Source organism: Lethenteron reissneri, chromosome 36 (assembly GCF_015708825.2).
Source record: "Lethenteron reissneri isolate LAM-NWPU_2019-01 chromosome 36, ASM1570882v1, whole genome shotgun sequence".
Taxonomy (NCBI): Eukaryota; Metazoa; Chordata; class Hyperoartia; order Petromyzontiformes; family Petromyzontidae; genus Lethenteron; species Lethenteron reissneri.
Window position 1 is genome coordinate 1,126,166 of NC_083814.1, and position 21,995 is coordinate 1,148,160.

At 50.5% G+C, this 21,995-nt stretch overlaps 1 protein-coding gene across 6 annotated transcripts in view; it reads right to left on the minus strand.

Moving 5' to 3' along the window:
* TRANK1 (tetratricopeptide repeat and ankyrin repeat containing 1) overlaps positions 1 to 21,995 on the minus strand; it is a 52,566-nt gene that overhangs the window by 13,048 nt on the left and 17,523 nt on the right. For all 6 annotated transcript variants that reach the window (XM_061566312.1, XM_061566313.1, XM_061566310.1 and 3 more), the window contains 14 exons: positions 20,864 to 20,980; positions 18,125 to 18,577; positions 16,949 to 17,116; positions 16,287 to 16,526; positions 14,534 to 14,695; positions 9,631 to 12,287; positions 8,467 to 8,701; positions 7,683 to 7,882; positions 6,390 to 6,532; positions 5,559 to 5,706; positions 3,323 to 3,485; positions 2,709 to 2,797; positions 1,847 to 1,950; positions 979 to 1,108 (listed from right to left, as the gene is read on the minus strand). In XM_061566312.1, coding sequence (XP_061422296.1) covers positions 979 to 1,108; positions 1,847 to 1,950; positions 2,709 to 2,797; positions 3,323 to 3,485; positions 5,559 to 5,706; positions 6,390 to 6,532; positions 7,683 to 7,882; positions 8,467 to 8,701; positions 9,631 to 12,287; positions 14,534 to 14,695; positions 16,287 to 16,526; positions 16,949 to 17,116; positions 18,125 to 18,577; positions 20,864 to 20,980 — 5,009 coding nt within the window. The remainder of the gene's footprint in view (positions 1 to 978; positions 1,109 to 1,846; positions 1,951 to 2,708; positions 2,798 to 3,322; positions 3,486 to 5,558; positions 5,707 to 6,389; positions 6,533 to 7,682; positions 7,883 to 8,466; positions 8,702 to 9,630; positions 12,288 to 14,533; positions 14,696 to 16,286; positions 16,527 to 16,948; positions 17,117 to 18,124; positions 18,578 to 20,863; positions 20,981 to 21,995) is intronic.

Genomic DNA, 21,995 nt, shown 5'->3' on the forward strand with positions numbered 1-21,995 from the left:
CACGAGGCAGTCCCGACAGCGCGCGCTGCTGCTGCTATCCTCGCATCATGTCAAATAGACAGCAGCAAAGACAACGCCACACGACTGCGGCTGACGACGAGGCTGTACAAACCTTCCTTTCTCTGGTCACGGCGATCGTACGCTGTAGAGTTTGTCTCACGTCCTCCACCTTTGTATCGCCAATCCACCTGTTGGCGTGGAGGGCCTCTACTTATTGATCCCTCCACGTGGCAGTGCGGAGCAGCTGATGCCAGTGATTTGTTGGCCCTCATTCTCTTTAACACGCCCAAGCCAGACGAGTTGAGTGTCTTTTGCGTTCAAGTGTCCTGCTGGACCAGCTTTTTTGTCATCCTTTGGTCTTACAGAACGGCCGAGGAAGTAGATAACATAGAACTTCATCAAGTGGCCTACAGGCTACACACTGTCGGAGTCGCACTTTCCCTGTCTGCCCAGCCACCGAGAGTAATGTTGTCGCGTGACAGTCACACCGATATTTTGAATTCTCAGGAGCTGTCAACATTCCTGCAGAACCAAATATAACACGATGATGTTTGTTGTGCAGTCATTGGGCGACCGTGCCGAGACCATCGACTTGCTACACTTGAGAAGCTGCTTTATTCACAGGTGGCTGCAACCCGGATTCGAAGAATTCAGTTCTTCTCAGCGGTGGCCATCACAGCGTTCGGACCTCTGAGCCACCCGGCCACTTCGCCCTAACCCCGTATCATTAACGAGGCTTCAGCTCGTGCCAGACAGCTCGGGATAGGCAACACTCAGTTAGCACATGATAAAAAGCCACACGTCCTTCAGGCCGTGCCTCTTGCTTTGCTTTGCAATTGTCGTGATATCAATAACGGGGCAGATCCAATGTCGTAGCTTATAATACGGGCGACGTACTCAAGATGATGAATAACATTTACAGGCGTGTGATGAAAGATGGTAATGGAATGGGGGGGGGGGGTAATGCCGGAGGCTCACCTTGCCGAGACGCTCGCACAGCCTGCCGCAGAGGGGGTAGCTCTTTGCGTTCTGCAGGCACTTGAGCACCATGTGGGGCAGGCCACACTCGAGGTACGTTTTGGCCAGGGTAAGGTAGTCCTGGGCCTTGCTGCTCGCAACACGCGCACAGCAGCAGCAGAGGGGGGCGTCGTTGCATACCGAGAGCCGCCATTTGCCGAGAAGCGGCAACATTCTGTGGTGCTCATGCCTGGCTAGATACCCCTTAAAGTAATGGGCAGTGACAAAGGCTTGCAAGTTAGACCACAGTGTAATGTGCGTCCCATTGTTTAAACAAAACAAAATATCATCACCGGCTACGTTCTATCAACTGTTAAATTAAGACCTCCCCGAGCCGCCGCCATCCCTCATTGTCTAACAATGCAACAATTCAACAGCTCCTGCACAAAAGCCGGTAATCATGGCTCCATCTCCACGGTGGTCGTCCTTCCCGGCATTGCATTCTACCCGGGCCAACTTACTCTTTTCAGGTCAACATGACATCTCAGATTTTTGTCTATTCTCTGATCTATGCGTTTTCCTTTTCGTCTCTCAGTGTAATTCCCCTCATGCACCTCTGCACACTTCTTTGTGCCTTTCGCAAAAATATTCTTGGTGAGCGTCCACACTTCAAATCCACATCACTGCCGCCGGTGATGTGGATTGGGAAGCGTGGACCGACTCACAGGTGGCACGGACCGGCTTCCCCAGGCACTCTTCCTCAGGTGCCGTCGATACTCGCTTCTCACTATCGAGCGCCAACCCCCATCCTCCGCGCCAGTGCCGGCATGAGCAAGGCAGCCCGTGGCTGGCGCCGCGAGGGAGCAGCGCGGCGCAGGTGCGGCCGTACCGAGGGCTCCATCCGCTGCTCTGCATGCGTAGCACGGTATCGTGAGCCAGCGCGAGCTTCTCCTTTACCGCATCCCCACCCTTGTGGTAGCACTTGGCTGCCACCTGCACACAAAGACAAAGATCCCCCCCATACAGCCTTAACAGACTGTTGGGCGAGTGCTGTTTGCGAGCACCTTTGAAGGCCTGTACGGCGCACGAGAGGCTGGTGCTATAATGCTGGTTCCTTGTCCTGGAGGAAACTTCCTGCGTGGATAAACCCATATACGGAAATAAGATGTTTGTTTGCATGTATTATCACACGTATTTGTGATTCCTTGTAACCTGGTGTCTATTTTGTGTTTTAAAATATTAACACCACCTGTATAATGCCAGAAAGGGTAAAACATTTTTTATCATCTGAAAACTGGCAAAAGGGTCCCATGGAAATGTGTTTATCTCTGCTATGTTCTGAGTGGGTCACCTCTGCCAAAGGCTTGAGGTTTGAGTTCCAAGATGTTAAAACCTCGCCTGGGATACAGGAGGTTGTGGGTTCAATCCTGACCCTGATGGAGTTTGCATGTCTCTCTCTCCTCGTGGTCGCATGGAATTTTCTCTGGGTACTCCGATTTTTGCCTCCACATTTATAAATACGCGTAACAGTATTTTGCTGCTAGATTATCCACTGCATTGACCTTTGATTTGTGGCTAGGTTGCTTCTGAAAAAAGAGCTCTATAACTCAATGGGCCTTACCCTGGTAAAATAAAACAAGTTTAGTTTAGTTAAATAGGTAACCGTGTATTCAATAACAAACACTTGCAAGCGATGGCTCCACTGCCACACTCAGGCCCAGGTGTCCAGAGCGAGCTGTCTCGGCACTCACCTTCCAGCGACGATGCTTGAAGAAGTAATCTCCCCGAGCGTTCCACTCCTCCGGCGTGGAAGAGCGCACAAAGATACCATCATCCAGGGCTGCAGGACAAAAGACAAAGGTCTCCCATATAGCCTTAACAGACTGTTGAGGAAAGTGCTGTTAAGCGAGCTAAATCTTAAAATGAGAGGAGAGAGGTAAGAGGTTGCGTGGAGGGAAGTGGGGTTAGATGAGAGGGGAGAGGCAGGAGAGTGCTTGGAGAGGAGTAAAGGGAGATGAGAGGCAGGAGAGTGTTTGGAGGAAAGTGGAGTAAGATGAGAAGGGAGAGGCAGGAGAGGACATGGAAGTGAGTAGGGTGAGATGAGAGGGGAGAGGCAGGAAAGTACATGGAGATGAGTAGGGTGAGATGAGAGGGAAGAGGTAGGTGAGTGCTTGGAGGGGAGTGAGATGAGAGGGGAGAGGCAGGAGAATGGGGAGGGGCGTGGAGTGAGACGAGTGGTAGTCAGGGCTGAATCCATGGAGGCTCTTGGGAGAGGTAGGATAGTGCGTGCGCGAGTTGGATGAGTGATCGGCTCGAGAGCCGGCGGAGCGTTATGGCCGAAGCAGTGACGCGAGTCGCCACCCACCTTCTTCTTCGCCCGGGGTGGTACGGACAAGTGAGACGAGGTTCCTCCTGACGAGGTAGCGGAACATGGGCGTGCGCTTTTCTTTGTGGTCATCAAACACCCACAGGTTGACCCGGGCGCGCGTGACCGCCGTGTACAGGTGCTTGAGCTCGCTGATCAGCACCTGGGGAAATACGGTGCGGTGAGCTGGGCGCCCGCGTCCGGGTCACCACATGGCCTCGGCGAAGCCTCCTCGCAAGTGAAACCCTGCCGCTCGTTGTAGCCACCACCCTCTGCAGTGTGTGTGACAAACCGAGCCTGTGAAAACCCAGTACACGTATGTATGTTGAACGTTTTTCACACTGTACGTAGCCAATCACCCTCATCGGAGGTGAATGGGAAGGACAACAAACTAAACACAAAAAGAAGTTCTAAAGAATTTTTTTTAAAATTTAAATTGAAAGTGCATAGTTCAGTGGCTTCCTAACATCAGAAGGAAGAGCGTTTCAGACAGCTGCAAAGGCCGCTGTGAGGATGACCGGAGTTTGTGTGATGGTTTATGCTCATTGACGAGATCAGCAAGATTTTTATACAAACTATTCTAGTTTGTCAATTTTCATTAGGATAAAAAAATAAACCGCCAATTTTGATTCAGGGATTCTTCAAATGCCTTTAATCAAGTAATGTTGATCATGACAATGGTTTGCGTTTGACAGAGTGCCACCCTCCTGTATGCTGGGTCTTCCCAGAGCAGTTTAAATCTTACATCTCATCTCAACACATTCGAAAGGGCACTCCCAGTGGCAGCTGTCCCCTGGGGGCACAAGGTGCCTCAGCACTTGACCTGCCAACAGGCATGAGTCTGCCAGTCGGGGGCAATGATTATTGCCACGTGTAATCGCCACAGAGTAATCGCCTGGAAAATGCTCAATCTCATCAGTTATAATAAGCTAAGCTGGTTTGGGCCTTGCTAGTGCTTCCATGTGTCACCGCCATGCATAACACGTGTTTGGAGGCTGCGGAGCTCCGTTATGGGCAGCAGAGGGAGGTGTAGCATCTATTGCTATACTGATACTACACTTCCATGCTCCCACGTCTACGCTCCCCGACTTCACCAACCCACATTGACCAGCGTGGTGAAGTATGGTCAAATCACCCCCACAGCTCGCCTGGCATGGGGAGGCCCTCATCCGGCAGCGGAGTGACAAAACAGCTGAACGTGTGCACGTGCACAAGGGTTCAAGTGCAGCTCCGAAGTCGACTCGGGTTTATGAATGTCAGGTTCCGTGGAGGGGGCCTGTGGGGGCGAACGCTTGGCACGGTTAGCGGTGTTGGTGGAGCAGGCTTGGTGGGGATAGACTGTGCAGCAGCAACGACATGAATAACCGGACGACACGTCCCATTCACAGATCTGTGCCGCCATATGGAAAATAAAATAACTTTTAAAAACTTCCTGTCTACCATAAGGCACTCTGGAATGCATGATCTGAGCAGCATTGCGTGACAAGGAATGTGAGAAGTACTTTCACGTGGAGGACAGATGTGTGGGTGCCACAGTGGTGAGATGTTAACTATCTCACCTGCTATACAAAAGGTCATGGGTTCCATCCCAACCCTAGTACCTGTATATTTGGAGTTTGCATGTTCTCCTCGTGGTCACGTGGATTTTTCTCCGGGTCAATATTTAGAAACATGCATTTAGAGTATTTGGCTGAGAAAAAAAAATCCACATCATAAGCTACTTCACTGAGCTATCATTTGTGGCCAGGCTGCTTCTGAAAAAGAGCAATATAGCTCAGTGGCCTTGCCTGGTAAAACCTATTTACATTTTTGTTTAAATGTTGATACTGCTCAACCTGAGCTATAAGTGCTCTGTTACTTGCATTGTCTTTGTACTGTTCGCCTTTAGACATTCTCTGGTCTAATACCGGTGGTGAGACAAGGCCATGAAAAAGGCGGTCTCTGGTGTCGGACAATCAGTTTCAAAGACAATGTGTTTATTATCAGAGGATGTTTGTTTTCGTGTTTTGCCACAAGTACGTGTGGTTAATGCAGACTTGATGCCTTGCAAAATGTATCTATTTGTTGTTTGAACATCTTAACACCTGTTTTATTTCCAAAAAGGGTAAAACCTTTTCTTATTTTTAATTATGTAAAAAAAATGTTTAAAGATTAATGAAGGAGAGGTATCGTCTGCTTGTTTGCATTGTGCAGCGGTAGCTGGCAGACAGCGAGCGACTGCGAGTGAGGAGCCGACCTTGTGGGCAATGGAGTCAAAGTTGAGAGGGCGTGAGCAGGGCAGTACTTCCTCCAGCAACACCTCCTGGAGCAGCTGCGGTGAGGGCACGGCGCTGGCATCGTTGCGGGCAGGCGCCTCGTACGAGTTCACCACTCGCCACTCCTTGGTTGCCTGCACTCGCCAATCGCGGGCATAAAGAACACGGCCGGGGTGAAGGTACAAGTCGTATTGGTGGTGGGATGCATGCAAGTGAGACGCCGCGAGAGAATGAGATGAGCGGAGAGAGTTCAGCTGGTGTGACCACAAGGACGGTGAAGATGTGCCAGGACATAATGGCTGCAAGCTGAAATCACTGAGGAGTCCCCTGACAAGGACGGAAGGTGGCATATTGGGGACACATGCAAGGCGGCTCGCAGCTCAAAATATGATGGAAATGATACAGCAGGAGAAGGGGGGGGGGCAAGAGAAAGGCAGAAAATGGTCGGTGGGACAATGCGAGACAGTCGGACTAGATTCTTCACTGAAGAGTGCAAGAGGTAGAAATAGACTGGACATCTGTGAAGTAGAGCTTCATAGCTCATCAGATTCCTCCTGCAGTCTACATAAAGATTCTGATTCTGATTAAAACCAGGATTTGCAATGTCACCCGGCCACCTGCTGTGGAGGTGGCCAGTCGTTACGGCAAATTGGTCGTCATGGCAAGCTGGTCGTCATTTGGGTAAATTGGTCGTTTTTGGTAAATTGTTCGTGATGACAAGTTGGTGGTTGTGGTATGTTTCTTGTAAGTTTGTCATTGTTGTAAGTGGGATGGTAAATAGGGAATTGCACCAAGCGGAGGCCATGGGGGAGCTTGCCTCTGAGTCGGAGAAAAAGTTGTAGAGGAGGACGTCGTCGAACTCCAGCCCCTTGGCCTCGTAGATGGTGAGCACCAGGCCCAGGCTCAGCTCCTCTGGGAGATGCTCCTTGGCTTTCTCATTACAAACCAGGATCACCTGTTACGCACAAAAGGCAAAGGTACCCTGTGTGGCGTACGCAGACTATTGGGGCAAGTGCTATTGGCAAGCACCTGCAAAGGGCCGGCACTGAGCACGAGGGGGGTGGTGGTTAGCACCACGCCCGGCTGCCTTTGTTTCCCCAGCGATGTTTACACACCGCACAAGATAGTCCTTGAAGGCTCAATCGACCCAGGGGAAGCCCACAACCAGTTAATGTATTCGTTAATTGATGTAGCTGCTATCCACTACGCCGTGCGTGTTTACCTGTGTAATTACTCACAAGCAGATAATATTATGCGCGGCATGTAGACTAACCCTAACCTGCACGAAGCACTCCTTACACTCGAGTACGGGCTCGGTTTGGAACTGTGAGGCTAGATCTTAACACGTACAGTGCGAAAGAAGTTCAACATACATACATCTAGAGGATATTCGTTAACAAAACGTTCGGCCCATTACTTAAATGAGGGTGCCTTGCGCTTCGTATGCGAGTATAAAGCTAAGACACGTACAAACCGGCATTGCTAACTGGTAACTAATCCGCTAACCGGTTTAAGCATCGATTACTGGTTATGAAAGTCTAGGAACCAGTAACCGATTCCAATTGAACTTTTAAGTCAGTCATGAATGCACCGATTGGCGCACACGTACAAATGGCACGGCGGCCTAGATCACCCCTTGGTTACATTTGTCCTAGTTACTGGGTTGAAAAAAGATAGAGGGGCAGCCCTGCAATTGCTTTATTGCTCATTACACTACTGGCAGAAGGGCCTCCAATAGAGGGTATTTGGCATTGTCTCCTAAGCTAACGTCTTGGAAGAAGGAGGCGTACCCCCTCACTTTATCCCACCACGCGTAACCTGCTAACCGACTGCGGTGAGCCTGTGTATATTGCAGGGTGGATAGTGGGGTGGAGGAATTTTAAAAACCTGCTCAATTGTTACAGCTGCTGTGCCCAGAACCAACGACCGCTGGATTGCAAGTCCAGTGTGCTGCCTAGGACACCGCTGTGGCAGATCCTAAGTTGAAAAGGTTCCGTTTACTGCTGCAGATTTCTACACGTGCGTAAAAACGGTTTATACCGGTTTTATGCGGATTACCGATGACTCAAACAAAGCCGACCTCTACCGCCCAATCCCAAACAAACCTGGTGCGCCCCGAACTCTATGGGCTGGGCGCGGCGCTGGTGGCCGCGCAGCAGGATGGCCAGGTCCTCGGAGCTGCACGAGTCGAGCAGGATGGGCCGCGGCCCCGGGAACAGCCCCTGGTCCCGTGGCAGCCAGTCTAGCGACTCTGGGAAGAAGTGCTGGAGCAAGTCCACAATGCTGGAGGCAAATTCCAGGATGCCTGCCGCGAGGACACAAGGACACGGAGAGGACGGAGCGGTGGTGGTTACAGAGGGGATCGTGTAGGCCACAGGTTAACAGACCAAGTGTTTTACTTGTGGTCCCACCTGAGAAGGCACGGCTTGACTTGTGCCAAGGTTGTTGCGTTTTTAATAGTATTACTATAACCTACAATACACAAGTGTGCTGTAACTAATTGGCACGTTTTGTTTACGTGACAAACCTTACCAATTTGCTGTCGGGTGGTGGTGGGTTTAATGACACATTTTCATATTTACGCAATCTAACCTAAAAAAGAAATGTATTTTGGATAATAATGGTTGCGAAAGCAACCCGACTAGTTTTGCTCCCAGCTGCATTCGCAGAAGGGCGGTGGTATATGGCAAAAAGGGGCCTTCCCCAAAAATATAGCGGATTAATTAGATACCGGTTCAGAGCCCGAGTCCAATCAGCTCACTCAAGCCGACTCTGCCCCATGGACCACGGAGAGTCTGCAGACCGGACCTCAATGGTAGCGACAGCGGCTCAGCATGCCTCCCGCCTGGCCCCCCAGGCGCACATCTGCACGTGGTCATGGGCGCTCACCCGAGTGCGAGCGGTAGTTCTGGCAGAGCTCGTAGAGACGCTTGGGCTTGCGCACGTCAATGCGCGAGTGATGCGTCGTGGCGCCGCCACCTGGCGGGAGGCTTGCGAAGTGGAAGAGCGAGCGCAGCTCACTGAAGCGGAAGGCCACGCCGCGCATGATGCTCTGGGCCGTGTCCCCCGTGAGAAACATGGCATTGGGGTCAGCACAGCAGCGCATGAGCAACGCCAATTCGGCCTGCACACGGGACACGGGGGTGGTGGGGGGGGGGCGAAGGGGGGTGGCGGTCGCAGACGACGGTGCTCGTCAATCAGCACCACTTTGCCGTGGTCTCTCCACCATGAACGTCCTCCCGCTGTTGGGCAAACGCCTTCCGCCAGTGTCGGCCGCTCTTCACCTTCACTTCTACAAATCATGTTGTCTCCCGCTTTCTCCTTTGCCTTCTAATCTGCCGTTAGTCTCGCCTGTCTGTCACCTGACATCCTAGCTAGATGTCCTGCCCAGGTCTATTTCAGCGTTTTTATTTTGTAGAATACATTTGTCATGCACTTTTTGATTCTCAAGTGTTGATTCACACTTTGGTCCGTCGCTCCTGGTTATGTTCACTAATGGCGTGCTGTACCTCCCTACCTTGTTATTTAGTTATGGACCTGGTTGGTGCTCTGTGGGTCACTTTGGTGAAATACAACAATCCATACATGCACAATGCACATGGTCTAGAAATGGTTATTTTTCAGATTCAAGAATTTTGGATTCTTGCATTTTTATTACCATTTTGAACATTTAGGGGATTTTAGGATTTTTGGGCGATAAACATTAAGCAATAATTATTAAACGCGTCTTCGTGCGAACAAAAGTGACATCGCCCAATGCCACGCGAGGCTACTTTTGGTGAGAAAAAAATGAAGTGACATCATTTCCTGTAACGTCATACTTTTGGATTAATCCGAATTCAAACAAACAATTCTGATCGTCCGAATTTCTTATCTAGGTCCAATTTTCACATTTTTCTGATTTATCTGAAAATCAGGAACACATCCCCAATGTGCCCTGAGATCTGAACATCTGTAAAAAAGAGATTTATAGTTCATCAGATTCCTCCAGTGTAACTAAATGTTCTGATTCTGATCGACTTAACACATGCACCGACACGGTTGATTTTGCACCTGCGTAAAGTCCTGGATCTCGTCCCCGTAGAGCTCATGTATTGACCAAGGCATGACCTCGAGCTGGCAGAGGCGAGAGTAGATGTGGAACACCAGATCCTCCTCGTCAAAGAAGCACCTCTGGGACTTGACGTGCTGGTAGGCGCGGAACAGCTGATGCACCTCGCCACGGTCCCCGGTGAAGTTGGGCGCCCGCTTCTGGCCCAGCTCCTTATAGTGCTCCAAACCGAGGACCCCGTTGGGGCTCTTGAGGGCCTCCATGGAGCCCTTTATGAAAGACTTGATCTCCATCCACACCATGGCAGGGTTATACGGGCTCTTCCCCTTCACCATGGCTGGCCAGATGTCGCTTGTGAAGACTTCGTACGTCACAAACTTTCTGGGGTCCTCTTTTTTGGATTCGTGAAATTTACCAATATCCGCCTGGTGGTCTTCCTCGTTGTCAGGATCCTCTTCCATCGCGTCTTCTGCATTATTGAGGTCCAAAATATCGTCGTCCATGGACCACCCATGGACGGCTTTCTTTAAGCTTCCATCTTCGTTCCTGGCAAAGAACGGGTTCGCGAGCGACGCATCGAGCAGCAGAAGGAGTTGTCGCGAGTTCAAGAAGAGCGGAAAGTTATCATCTTTGACGTCCTGGAGCCTGCACACGCTGCTGATGTTAATGGGCGAGTAGTGCCGGGTGCCGGCAGTAGATTTGGATAGTTCCACAAAGTTCCTTTGCACCTCGTGAGACAGCACTTGGTTCTTGGTGACGAACAGCTGATGAAGATGTTCATAAATTGGAGCAGCACCTTCCTCGGGCTGCTGACTTACAAGCTGTGTGGCACCGATCTCAGCGCCAGGTTCCAATAAATAATTTCCTCGGTCAATTTCGAAACGCTCTGAAGCATGGAGGCAAGCTTCCCGTTCCAGCTCACACGTCCCCTTTCGGCTGGAATCATCTACACAGCCGTTCTTCACAGGGCAGTCAAGGGCAACATTCTCCCTGGCTCCCACGTCGTCCGGCAACGGAGGCGGCGGAAGCACGGCCTTCGGGATCCACGGCTCTCCCAAGAGTGTGGTCGTCTGCCAATACCTGTCGAACATGTTCCACAGCCGGTACATCAGGCACGTGGTCTTGCCGGTACCCGAGCGGCCAATGAGGATGATGGCTTCCAAGGGCGTGGGGTTCAGGTTGATGACCGCGTGCTCCAGCTCTCCCACGCGGAATGGGTATTCGATCGTCTGCTCGGGGCAGCGCAGGACGTTGAGCGCCACGGTCGTGCTGAAGGTGTGGAACTTCATGATGTTGTACTCAGTCTCCATCGTGCTCGCTGGAGGAAAGTAATCTCGGGCTTCTGCTGTCACGGGCTGGGCACCATCAGAGCTGCCGGTCTTGACGAAGAGCAGCGGATACCTCTGCCGCACGTTCTGCTGCGAGGGGAACGATGCCCGCTCGATGCCCTTCAGCTTGTGGTGGAGCAAGCAGGATGTCCCGCGGTTGTAGGAGGAAATTATCCTCTTTATTCTGTGGTCGAGTTGCTTGTGCTCAAGGACAATGTCCCAAATGCGGATGATCTCGCTGTAGACTTCTCCAGTCTTTTCTCCTGAAGTAGACTCTTCAGAATCGATGATTTTCTCGGGCTCGGCACTGCAACGTGGCGAAAAGTCGATTGCCAATTCCCAAAGCAGCCTGGCAGCCTTGTCTAACCTGGCCTCAAACAGCCTGATCTCGCTGGACTCGGCGATGCCTTTCACTTGCTTGATGCGGTGAAGGTGCCAGTCACCGTTGCCAAGCGAGTAAATCACCCTTACGATCTTCCTCTTCGTGGTGTGCGGGAGGCTCTTATCGTTGAGAATTCTGAGGGCATCGCGGGTGCACTCGATCTCCCAGGTCAGCGAGTTGAAGTCAGGACCCGCCACGCTGTCGTCACCATCGTCATCGTCCCCTACACTGTTCTCATCACGTGCATTTTCACCGTCGGACAAACTGTACGTTTCATCAAGTGCATCCGGAAGCTCCTGCCTCGGTGGCGTATGCTGCGGAGGCTGCGGCGGCTGCGGCGGGGCGCTTCCGCCAGCTTGGCGTTCGGCGACACTCAAAGGCGACTCCGTGACTGTTGGCGCAGGAGACCTTGGCTCCGCAGATTTTGCCGTCTGCATCTTCACAGGATCGTATTCTTCAATGAGATCTTCAATTTCTCGGGCCAAAGCATCTCTGGCCAAACTGACCACATCCTTCTTCAGAGCATCCACTTTTTCCACGTCGTCTCCAGCGTCATCATCATCCTCCTCGACTGTTTCATCCACAAAATCAGAGGATGCCTCGGGCCCGGCCTCCGTCTTGGCGTGCGTGCCGTTGCGCTCCGGCGGGCGCTTGCGTCTCCTGCCGTCGCGTCCCTTTCTGCTGTTGCCTTTCTGCTTGCAGGCCATGCTATTCCACATCTGCATGCGGGGGTCTTTCTGCTTGATGCCCCAGAATGCGTGCCTCCCTTCCTTGTTTTGGCACGTGTGATCGATGCGGTACGAGGCGAGCGAGCGCAGTATCTCATTGTGGTGCTTTGAATGCGGCAAAGAGAAGACGAGGTGCAGCAGGGAGTTGCCATCTGCGTCCCTCACATTGACATTCGGGGCTTTCTCCAAAAGCAACTTCAGAATGTGCAGCCCCTCTTCGTCTGGAAAAAAAAACAGTGCAAAAAAATATAAAGCAGGTCCTGAAATGCGGCTCTACACTAATCGCCCAGAGTGCGCCCGATCTCGTCGGTTCTCGCAAGCTCAGTAGGACTGAGCCTGCAATGGGGCCAGGTTGCAAACAACATGCCGACCAGGTTGTCGTAGACGGCTGCGGGACTGCGATGTGGTGGTCAGGAGAAGGCAGTGTGGCAAATCCACTATTGTACTGTGTTCATCTTCTTGGTTCTTTCGGTAAAATCACGTAGAAGGGAAGTAATACAATAATAAAAATAAAACATAATAAAATCATTCTCACGACGTTTCGGCCACAACGCAAGCAGCCGTCCTCAGGTGAAGACCAGGTCTGTTGGGGAGTCAGCGTCTGAATGAAACACCACCACACTTGGAGCGTATATTTAAGCTGGGTTGGAAGGGGGGAAGGGCGCCTTGACAAAAGAATTAGCATATCTTTCACTTGACGGTCAATGGTATAGTGTATAGCAGATTGTATAATAATAAATAGTATAAAATTGTAATGTTTAATACAATGTATAAGGCAATATATAGTATCATAATTGTATAGTGAATATACAGCAGTGTGATATACAGTAGGGTGGATAGAATAATACATAGTGTAATATTACACTATGTATTATTCTAAGGTATAGGGTGGTGTATAGTAATACAGTATATAATTTAATGTTGGGTTTGTCTATGGCAGCATATAGTACGGGGTAGACCCGTGTGATGTAAGGGAAAAAAGTTTAGCTGGAAGCATATTATAATTTTTGCGACATAGAATTGTAATGTATTACTTTCTGTTAGTAGCTCAGCTTATTGGAGAGTATATTTAGTATACTGATGATACTATGTAGTTTATACTTTAGTTTTATTTTTTTACGTGGTTTAGTTACTGCAACTACATACTATTAACATTCCTTCCCTTTATTAATGCTACCCCTATCCCCTCCCTTTGATGCTGCTAATCCTGCATAATGCACGGGCATAATATGACTTTGAAACCCCCCGCCCACCTCCTATGCATTTCACAAGTAGTACTAATCACATACCTGCATTTCCCATAAATATGCTAAATTCCTCTTGATATGCAAATTATTTTGTCAAGGCGCCCTTCCCCCCTTCCAACCCAGCTTAAATATACGCTCCAAGCATGGTGGTGTTTCATTCAGACACTGTCTCCCCGACAGACCTGGTCTTCACCTGAGAACGGCTGCTTGCGTTGTGGCCGAAACGTCGTGAGAATTATTTTATTATGTTTTATTTTTATTATTTTATTACTTCCCTTCTACGTGACTTTACCGAAAGAACCAAGAAGATGAATCCCTGCAGTCACGAAAGCTTGAAATCGAAATTTATTGTACTGTGCTTCTATGCTCCCGCGTCTATGCTCCCCGCCGCCTTCACCAACCCACACTCGCCAGTGCCTCGAACACTGGGCGAATAAAAGTCACGCTTGATGTCAACTTCGGCCACACTCCCAACTGTGCTTTGGCAGCTGTGCTTTAATAACTGTGCATTTGCTCATGTAATTTACCCTTGAATTGTATAATTTGGATATTATTCTGTTTTGTTAAGAGTTTATGCACGATTGAGTTTATGCCCGATTGTGTTTACTTGTGGTCGAGTTTACGTGCAATTAATTTATCCAGATATGTCATTTCCTCCGAAATCTTCCTTCATTGCCAAAACCCCCCCCGGCCTGGCCAGAACCATAGCTTTGTAGCTCATCGGGTCCTCCCAGCGAAAATACGGTTGTCAAGGTCCAAGGTCAAACAGTGCCCATGACCTGACGCTGCATGGGAGAGGCCCTCATCTGGCAGTGGATTGTCAAAAGGGCCACGCACAAAGTGCATAACATCATGACGATGCCAGCGGCGATGGTACGGTCATTAGAACGGTCGTGTTATGCAGGGAATATTCTCAGGCGGAGAAGCGAAGTCCAATTTGTACGTCTCACTTGGGGGCTACCACCCCCCGCTGACTCCCTGCCTTGTGTCCATGTCACCATCGAGCATGGCAGGCAGTGTCACCCTCTGCTGGGCGAGGGTGAAGGTGGATTCACCCTCGTCATCCCTTCCCGCCCGCTTGGTATCCAATTACAAATCTTCCAATTGTGCGGCATCTGGAGACAGCGGTCATGCAATTTAGTGCCTCGCGACTGCAAGCTGTTGTTGGATACGGTTGGGGTGGATGGGGTGTGGGGGGGGGGGGAGTAGGGTTGGGGCACCTCTCCTAGAGCAGGCGATGTTGAGGGCGGCATGCAGCGGCGTGTCCCCGTGCACAAGGGACAGCCAGGCCGGGTCGGCGCCGTGCTCCAGCAGCAGGCGCGCGATGGCGATCTCCCCGTGCAGCACGCACAGCGGCAGCTCCTTGCGCCCGTTCACCCGCACTGCAACATCAACAGCCGCACCTCCGATTGGCACGGTTGGCTACGCGCGGCGCAAAAGCAGTTCAACATTGTACGTACGATTTTACAGCCACCGCACGCTTCACCCACTCGCCATGGCCGCACCGTTGGCGGCAAGAAGTGAGGCTTCTTAGCCAGCAGCAAGAGGCAGGAGCAGATGAGTGAATGCAGCCAGAAACTCCCACGAGCCTTGTCTCTGGAACCCCATGTCGTTTTTAACTCACAGGGTAAAAATCTTTGGATTTTGTTGCCGTCGTATATCTCCAATTTTATGTAAACTGCATGATAGAGAATGGCCCACAAAACAGATCACCGAGCTACAGTTGAGATCCCTTCAAGGGACTCCTGTTCCACACAATTGTGGGCAGCTCTTTTACACTCACTGAAACTGATACATATAGATGATAAGGCCGAGACCATAAAACATCTACACTTGAGAACTTGGTTTTTTATCACTTTGACCTCTATAAGTCACCGGGCCAGCTTTTCACCGGTGACACGCACGCTGCACCACACGTTTCCAAGCACCACAAGCATTCACCTACACAAACCCACACATCCATGCACAAGTCCCCAACGCCACACAGTATTGCAAGCTGTGCACACAACACACTACTAGCACCAGCCTCACCCACTTCAGGTCTGGAAATATGATCTCTCCATGCTCTGTGACCAAATCACCCAGTGTATGTATGTATCTTGCACTTATTTCGCATCATACATAGCAAACCGTGATAATCAGAGATGCGGGGAAAGGACAATAAACTTAACACAAAAATCAGTTCTAAAGAAATTAGTTTTCAATCTAGATATAAAAGTGCATAGCTTTTCAGACTGGCCTGGCTTTGATGTTGATTGGCGTGGCTCTGCTGTCATTCACTTAGTGGGCCGAGTTTTCTGCGCAGGAGCAGTTATCACCGAGCACGTGCATCGGTCGGTCAATCGTTCGTATTCATTATAAATCGAAAGAATAACAATCGAAATCGTCAGTTGTGCTTCATTTAGAGGGATTTATCCGATCATTTATTTTGTGAGTTTAAATTTACGAAACTATTAGTGGTTTTGACATAGATCCGCGGAAAATTAATATTTTAGGATTATCCGTGATTTTGAATAATCCGTGACCGTCCTCCTCGTCATTAGCACAGATTACCAAGAGTCTACTGTAGAAGCAAAATTTATTTTGTGGGTTTCACGAAGGGTCTACAAACCCCCTGCCTTGGCTGTGTCACCGTCTCCTGTACAGGCCCTCTGCTGCACATGCCTTCTGCTGCACAGGTGCTCTGCTGCACAGGTGCTCTGCTGCACAGTCCTTCTGCTGAACATGCTTCTGCTGCACAGGCGAATGATTCTCAGGAGACTCGCGTTTACCACTCGATACGTTTACCTTCAGCAGAACGTGCCCGTGTTAATCAGAGCAATTCACACGAACGTGTTGCTTGAGAGCAGCGTATGTACGTATGCATGCTTGTTGAACTTCTTTCGCACCATACGTAGTCAACCATGCTAATTGGAGGAGCGGGGGAAGGACAACAAACTATCCCCCTGTACGCGGTGCCGGCAAGTAACACACCCCCACAGTGCAGCAGGGCCTGCAGCAGCACCCCGGCGCTGTTGAAGCCGCGCGTGGGCAGGAGCCGGGGGAGCATGGTCTGCATGGAAAGCTCCGACAGGTCGGCCTGCGCGGCCAAGGCAGCCGCCCCACCTCGCAGCAGCATCAGGCTGTGCCTCCAGTCGCCTGCGTTCAGCAGCTCTTTCAGCAGCTCGGTCCAAAGCTCGGGTCCCACCAGACCATGCGCCTCGCTAGGCACCTCTACAGCGGCACACGCGCACAGAGAGAGAGGGGCAGGGCGGCTTCGCCACATAGGCCTGGCACACCTTCTGCACGTACGAGAACTAACTGTGATCGCACACAAAGATGTTTAAAAAAAAATAACAACAAAACTATGTTAGGGTAGAAGGCGGACGTGGATGGGTCAGGCAGGAGAAAGTGAAACTCGGGAGAGAAGGGAGAGTGCGACACCACAGCACAGCTCATGTTGAAATAACTGGGCCCAGCACAATGACAAAAACGAGCCTCGGGGACATCCGGGGCAGGAAGGGCTGCAAGGCATAGGATAAGGGTCTCACAGCCACAGCACAGCAACAGGGGCAAGGATTTGACAGATAGAGAAAGCGCTGCGGGCGTGCAGGCCTGGGTAAACGCGTACACGACGCTCAGTGCCGAGGCCCCACCTCGCAGTTCCTCGAGACACAGCAGCAGCTTCCTGGTGGCTGGGTGCTGCGCAAGGGAGCGACGTTTACTTGGGCGCTTTGCCAGTCCCGCGAGCTCCTCCAGCGCCTCGCGGAGGGAATCGTCCTCAGGAGTGGCGTTGCTCGCCGGCGAACGCCTCTTACTGTGCGCTGCGCAGAAACATGGTATGTACATTGAACTTCTTTCGCACCGTACATAGACAAACGTGCTAATCAGAGATGTGGAGGATGGAGAAAGATCCCTCGTGTAGCCCACGCAGCCAAGGGCTATTCCCAAGCACCGTTGAAGGCTGGCACATTGCACCTATAAGGGGTGCCGCAGTGGCGAGATGTTAACTACCTCGCCAGGTATACAGGTGATGGGTTCAATCCCGACTCTGCCCCTGTATATTTGGTGTTTGCATGTCTCTCTCCCAGTTGTAGGGTGGAATTTTCCCTGGGTCCTCCGGTTTTTCCCTCTACATTTAGAAACATGCATTTACAGTATTTGGCTGAAAAAATTTCAGCACAATAAGCCACTTTGTTGAGCTTTCATTTGTGGCCAGGTCGCTTATGAAAAATAGCTATAGAGCTCAGTGGGCCTTAGCTGGTAAAATAAAAAAATAGTTGAATTAGTTAATAGTTTTCCTCCTTCAGCTTCTCAAAAGCCTTGGCTTCCACGCGACCATGGGGAAACATGCAAACTCTAAATTTACAGGCATCATGACGTCCTGCATACTAGGCGAGGGAGTTAATATCTTGCCACCGCAACACCCATGCTATAGAGCCACTCTTAAGTGAACGCTTACATAATATTAGCATCCTCCGTGCATTGCTTTCTCTGCATTGCTCGGTCACCTTTACATAACATTTATGTTGTGTGCTCCCAAATACTGGAAGTACCCCTTGGTAGTCTGATTTTCCCTATGATACAATCTTTAGATTAAAGGCATTATCTGGTTGCCCGAGAGTAGTTTTGGTTTCCACGAATTATTTTGCTTAGTTTGCTGGCAATTAACGACTGCTGACAATACGTGCGTGGAACTGCAGCGCAAAGCAAACCGATCCTGCCTTCCACAACTCGACCAACGCAACGCACTTGGGCCCTGGGCCTCCTACCTCCTCCCCATCAAGCAGGCCCACCACCCTCTTACCCACCACTTCCCTGTGCATCCTCACCCCTCGTGCTCTGCTCGTTCCTCCTGGTACTACGCAGCGAGCTCGCACGAGCTGGGTGTTGCTGTTCCCCACGATGATCCTGGGTTGGCGGAGCGGTGTGGTGAGTAGGGGGGTTCTGGGTTGGCCGAGTGGTGTGGCGAACGCGTGGGTCCTGGGTGGGTGGAGCGGTGTGGCGAGCGCGTGGGTCCTGGGTGGGTGGAGCGGTGTGACGAAAGCGATGGTCCTGGGTTGGCGGAGTGGTGTGGCGAGAGTGGAGGTCCTGGGTTGCCTGAGCGGTGTGGTGAGTATGGGGGTCCTGGGTTGGCCGAGCGGTATGGCGAGAGCGGGGGTCCAGAGCAGCTCGTGCCACAGTGTTCTCCGGTGGGATGCAGTCGTAGGGGAGGAAGCCGGAAATATCCCGAATGTGGATGCTCGCTCCCAGGAGAAGCAGCAGCTTGATCTGTTCCACTTGCACTGTGTGACACGCAGACATTCGCGCTAAGACCCAAGCGTACGCACACGCACGCCTAGTGGTGCGATCAATGATGCCGCTCAAGGTTTCCTTATTGAATGGCTGGCGCACACACAGTTGATTCGCCATTTCCATGGCCACCATCATCACATCATCAAAATTACTAAATGTATCCACTCACAAGAGTGTTGTACTGGCCAAGGCATTGCGAGATAGTAATATATATTTATTACCAGGTAAGGCCCACTGGGCTATATAGCTCTGTTTCAGGCATTAGGGTTGATTGGAACCCACAACCTCCTGCATACTAGGCGAGGTATTTCACATCTTGCCACTGTGGTGCCCCTGGTTTACGTCGGGGATGCTTTCTTGAAAGGTGCGACGACAAATATGGAAACAACGTAAATAAAAGCGATTTATGGTGTTGGTGGAGGCTAAGGTCGAGGTTGACAGATAACGTCAGTAGGTAGAAAATAGATCACGACGTTTCGATCGCAACACAAGCGCCCATCATCAGGTGAGACAATCACAGCAGGGAAACTGCTGAAGCAGGCGAGAGAGCTGCCGTGACAAGAGGCTGTATAGGTAGGGTACGTGGGCGGGGCTAGAGATGGGAGAGAGAGGGGCAGGGCAGCAAGATCGGTGGCGGCCGGAGAGCTCACCAGGGTGAGAGAGGGGGGGTTGGGGGTGGGGCAGAGCAAGTCCGGCGGCGGGAGACACGGCAGAACCAATACCTCTGCCGTGGCGGATCAGTGTTTTAACGCGGTGGGCTCACACGACATTGTTTTATCCGAGACCATGGTACTCTGCAAACCTTCGGGCTACCTTCAAAAATTTGTCCATGAAGCCATCCAGCTATATAAACACAGACACAATTTCAACGGAGAAGAGGGATACAAACTGAGCAATCATTGGAAGGACGTTATTAACCGGTTTAAGTCATAACTGGTGGTGATGTCCCCTTCTTACCTGCCTATGTTAACAGCTATTCTCGACTCTCTGAGCCACATTCACTAACACAGCCTCTCTCTCTCCCCTGACCACCGATTATCTATGCCCCACCCCTCTCTCTCCCCACTTGCCTCCCCTCCCTAATCTTTGCCCACCCCCTCTCTCCCCCCTGCCGCCGATCGTGGCAGCTCTCTCTCCCCCCATATCCCACTCGAGCCCTGCCGCCGATCTTGATCTGCCCCCCCTTCTATCTCTCACCCTGGCGAGCTCTCCCGTCCACCGCAGATCTTGCTGGCTGCCACCGATCTTGCTGCCCAAGCCCCCCTTCTCTCCCATCTCTAGCCCCGCCCACGTACCCTACCTAGATAGCCTCTTGTCACGGCAGCTCTCTCGCCTGCTTCAGCAGTTTCCCTGCTGCGATTGTCTCACCTGATGACGGGCGCTTGTGTTGCGATCGAAACGTCGTGATCTATTATTTTCTACCTATGTGACTTTACCGAAAGACCCAAAGAGTAGAGATATCTTTTGCGTGAGAGATGGGTAAATGATTAATAAAACGGGGGAAACAAAGTGATCAAAAGTGCAATTATGGAGAAAAACTAGAGCCAATCAGATCTGAATTACACGAATGGCCTCTGCGACCAACAGTAACATTTCACACTGTAAATCACTGTTAACGGTTCAAATCTGTAAGTCACGGGAACACACATCAGAGCCGAAACATCAATGCAGACTGGAAACAAATCGACTTAACAATACACAGTGTAGTATTGCACGTACAAAAATTGTCAGCCTCATCCAGACCAACCTGGTCAAAGGAACCGAACGTGCGGAAATATTTTCGTTTAGACCACCAACTCAAAAGGTTGAGTAAATGTGGCCGTCCCAGCCAAAGGAAGCAGTGAAACAAAGACACAACTGTAAATCGGTTTCGTCTTCATGACTAATCAAGAGTAAAGTAGTCAACGTCCACTACTTCTATAGACCCCTGGGAGCCCCGGATATGGATTAGCACGGTTGGCTACGCACGGTGCGAAAGAAGTTCAGACATACGTACATACTTTGAAGCCATTGAGACTCACACATTAGCACTCAATTTCTGAGCATTCAGTTCTTTTGAGCTGGTGGTCTGGTTCAGGCCCAAGAGCTGTAGTACACGCAATGCTGCTGCACACACGTCTTTTTGTCGTTAAATCTACGAGGCGCGCACACTCTAAGCTTTCCAACACACATGGCAACCCGGCTACAACTACCGATACTAAAACCCCTTCTCCCCCTGGGCGCCTTCTCCTCTGGTTTTCCCCACACCCACCCACGCACGTTCGTAGAAGCCTTACGGTCTCTGGAGTACCGCGTCCTCGCCACCAGGTGCAGGACAGTCTGCCCCTGTGCATCCTGGTCATTGATGTCCATCCCATGTTTGCAAACCAGCTCGTTCACCAGCCAGAAATTACCTGCCACCCAGAAACAAGCGGCGTTGGGATGCGGTTACACACTGTCAGTCATGCTCACACATCGTCATCATCATCTTCATTAACACCACCGTGGAAACTTTGGACGTGTCTGACTTTGGACGTGTCTGAGGTTACAAACTGAGTAATCATTGGAAAGATGTGATTAACCATGCAAAAAAGATTTAACTACACTTATTTGCCAATCTTATTTGACAGACAACCATCACAGTTTTACCATGTCTAGTGGTGGTCTCCCTGTTACAGGTTGAGTCACAAACCGCACCTCTCCATAACAAAGGCTCAGCCTTTGTTATGCAGTCTATTCTTAGTCTTAAGCCTCACCTTACCATATTAATAAAAGTATGCGGCCCTTGCCCCACCACCTTCTCCAACCATTATATAAACGGAGTGGTAGCTTCTGCAATCTCTCATTTACTTGATACAGCTGTCGTGGCTGTGACGGTACCACCTGAAGACGGAAGCTTGTGTTGCCTCCGAAACGTCGTGATTTTTATTTTATTTTACTTTTTAATGTTTTTACCTACGTGACTTTACCGAAAAACCTAAGAATTTGGACGTGTCATTTGAAACTCAGAAATGATCAAACTTCTCCATTGCTTCTCTCTAATGCGGCGTCATGCAAACGAGGTTGACAATGCTTCTCATCCACGTGCCTATCACTCCACATAAACAAAAGTATTTTTTGCGCATCTCGTTGTTTCAGCAGTATTGATTCAATACAAGCAACCTCTGGACTGGTTTTGATTTTCAGTGTGTCATCAGCAGTTCACGTATCGACAAACACTGGCATATGGCACACATGCAGAACACGTCTCATGTGTATGTGTATAGCCAATAGTGAGCGAGCGATGTATGTAAGGCTGTTCTAGTACGACTAGGTGACAATTTGTATTAACACGGGCGAAACTATGCTTGTGACTAGAAAAATACTCAAATGTTTTGTTTTTGGCCCCATTATATTTGCGGGAATGTAGTTATTAAAATACTCTTATTT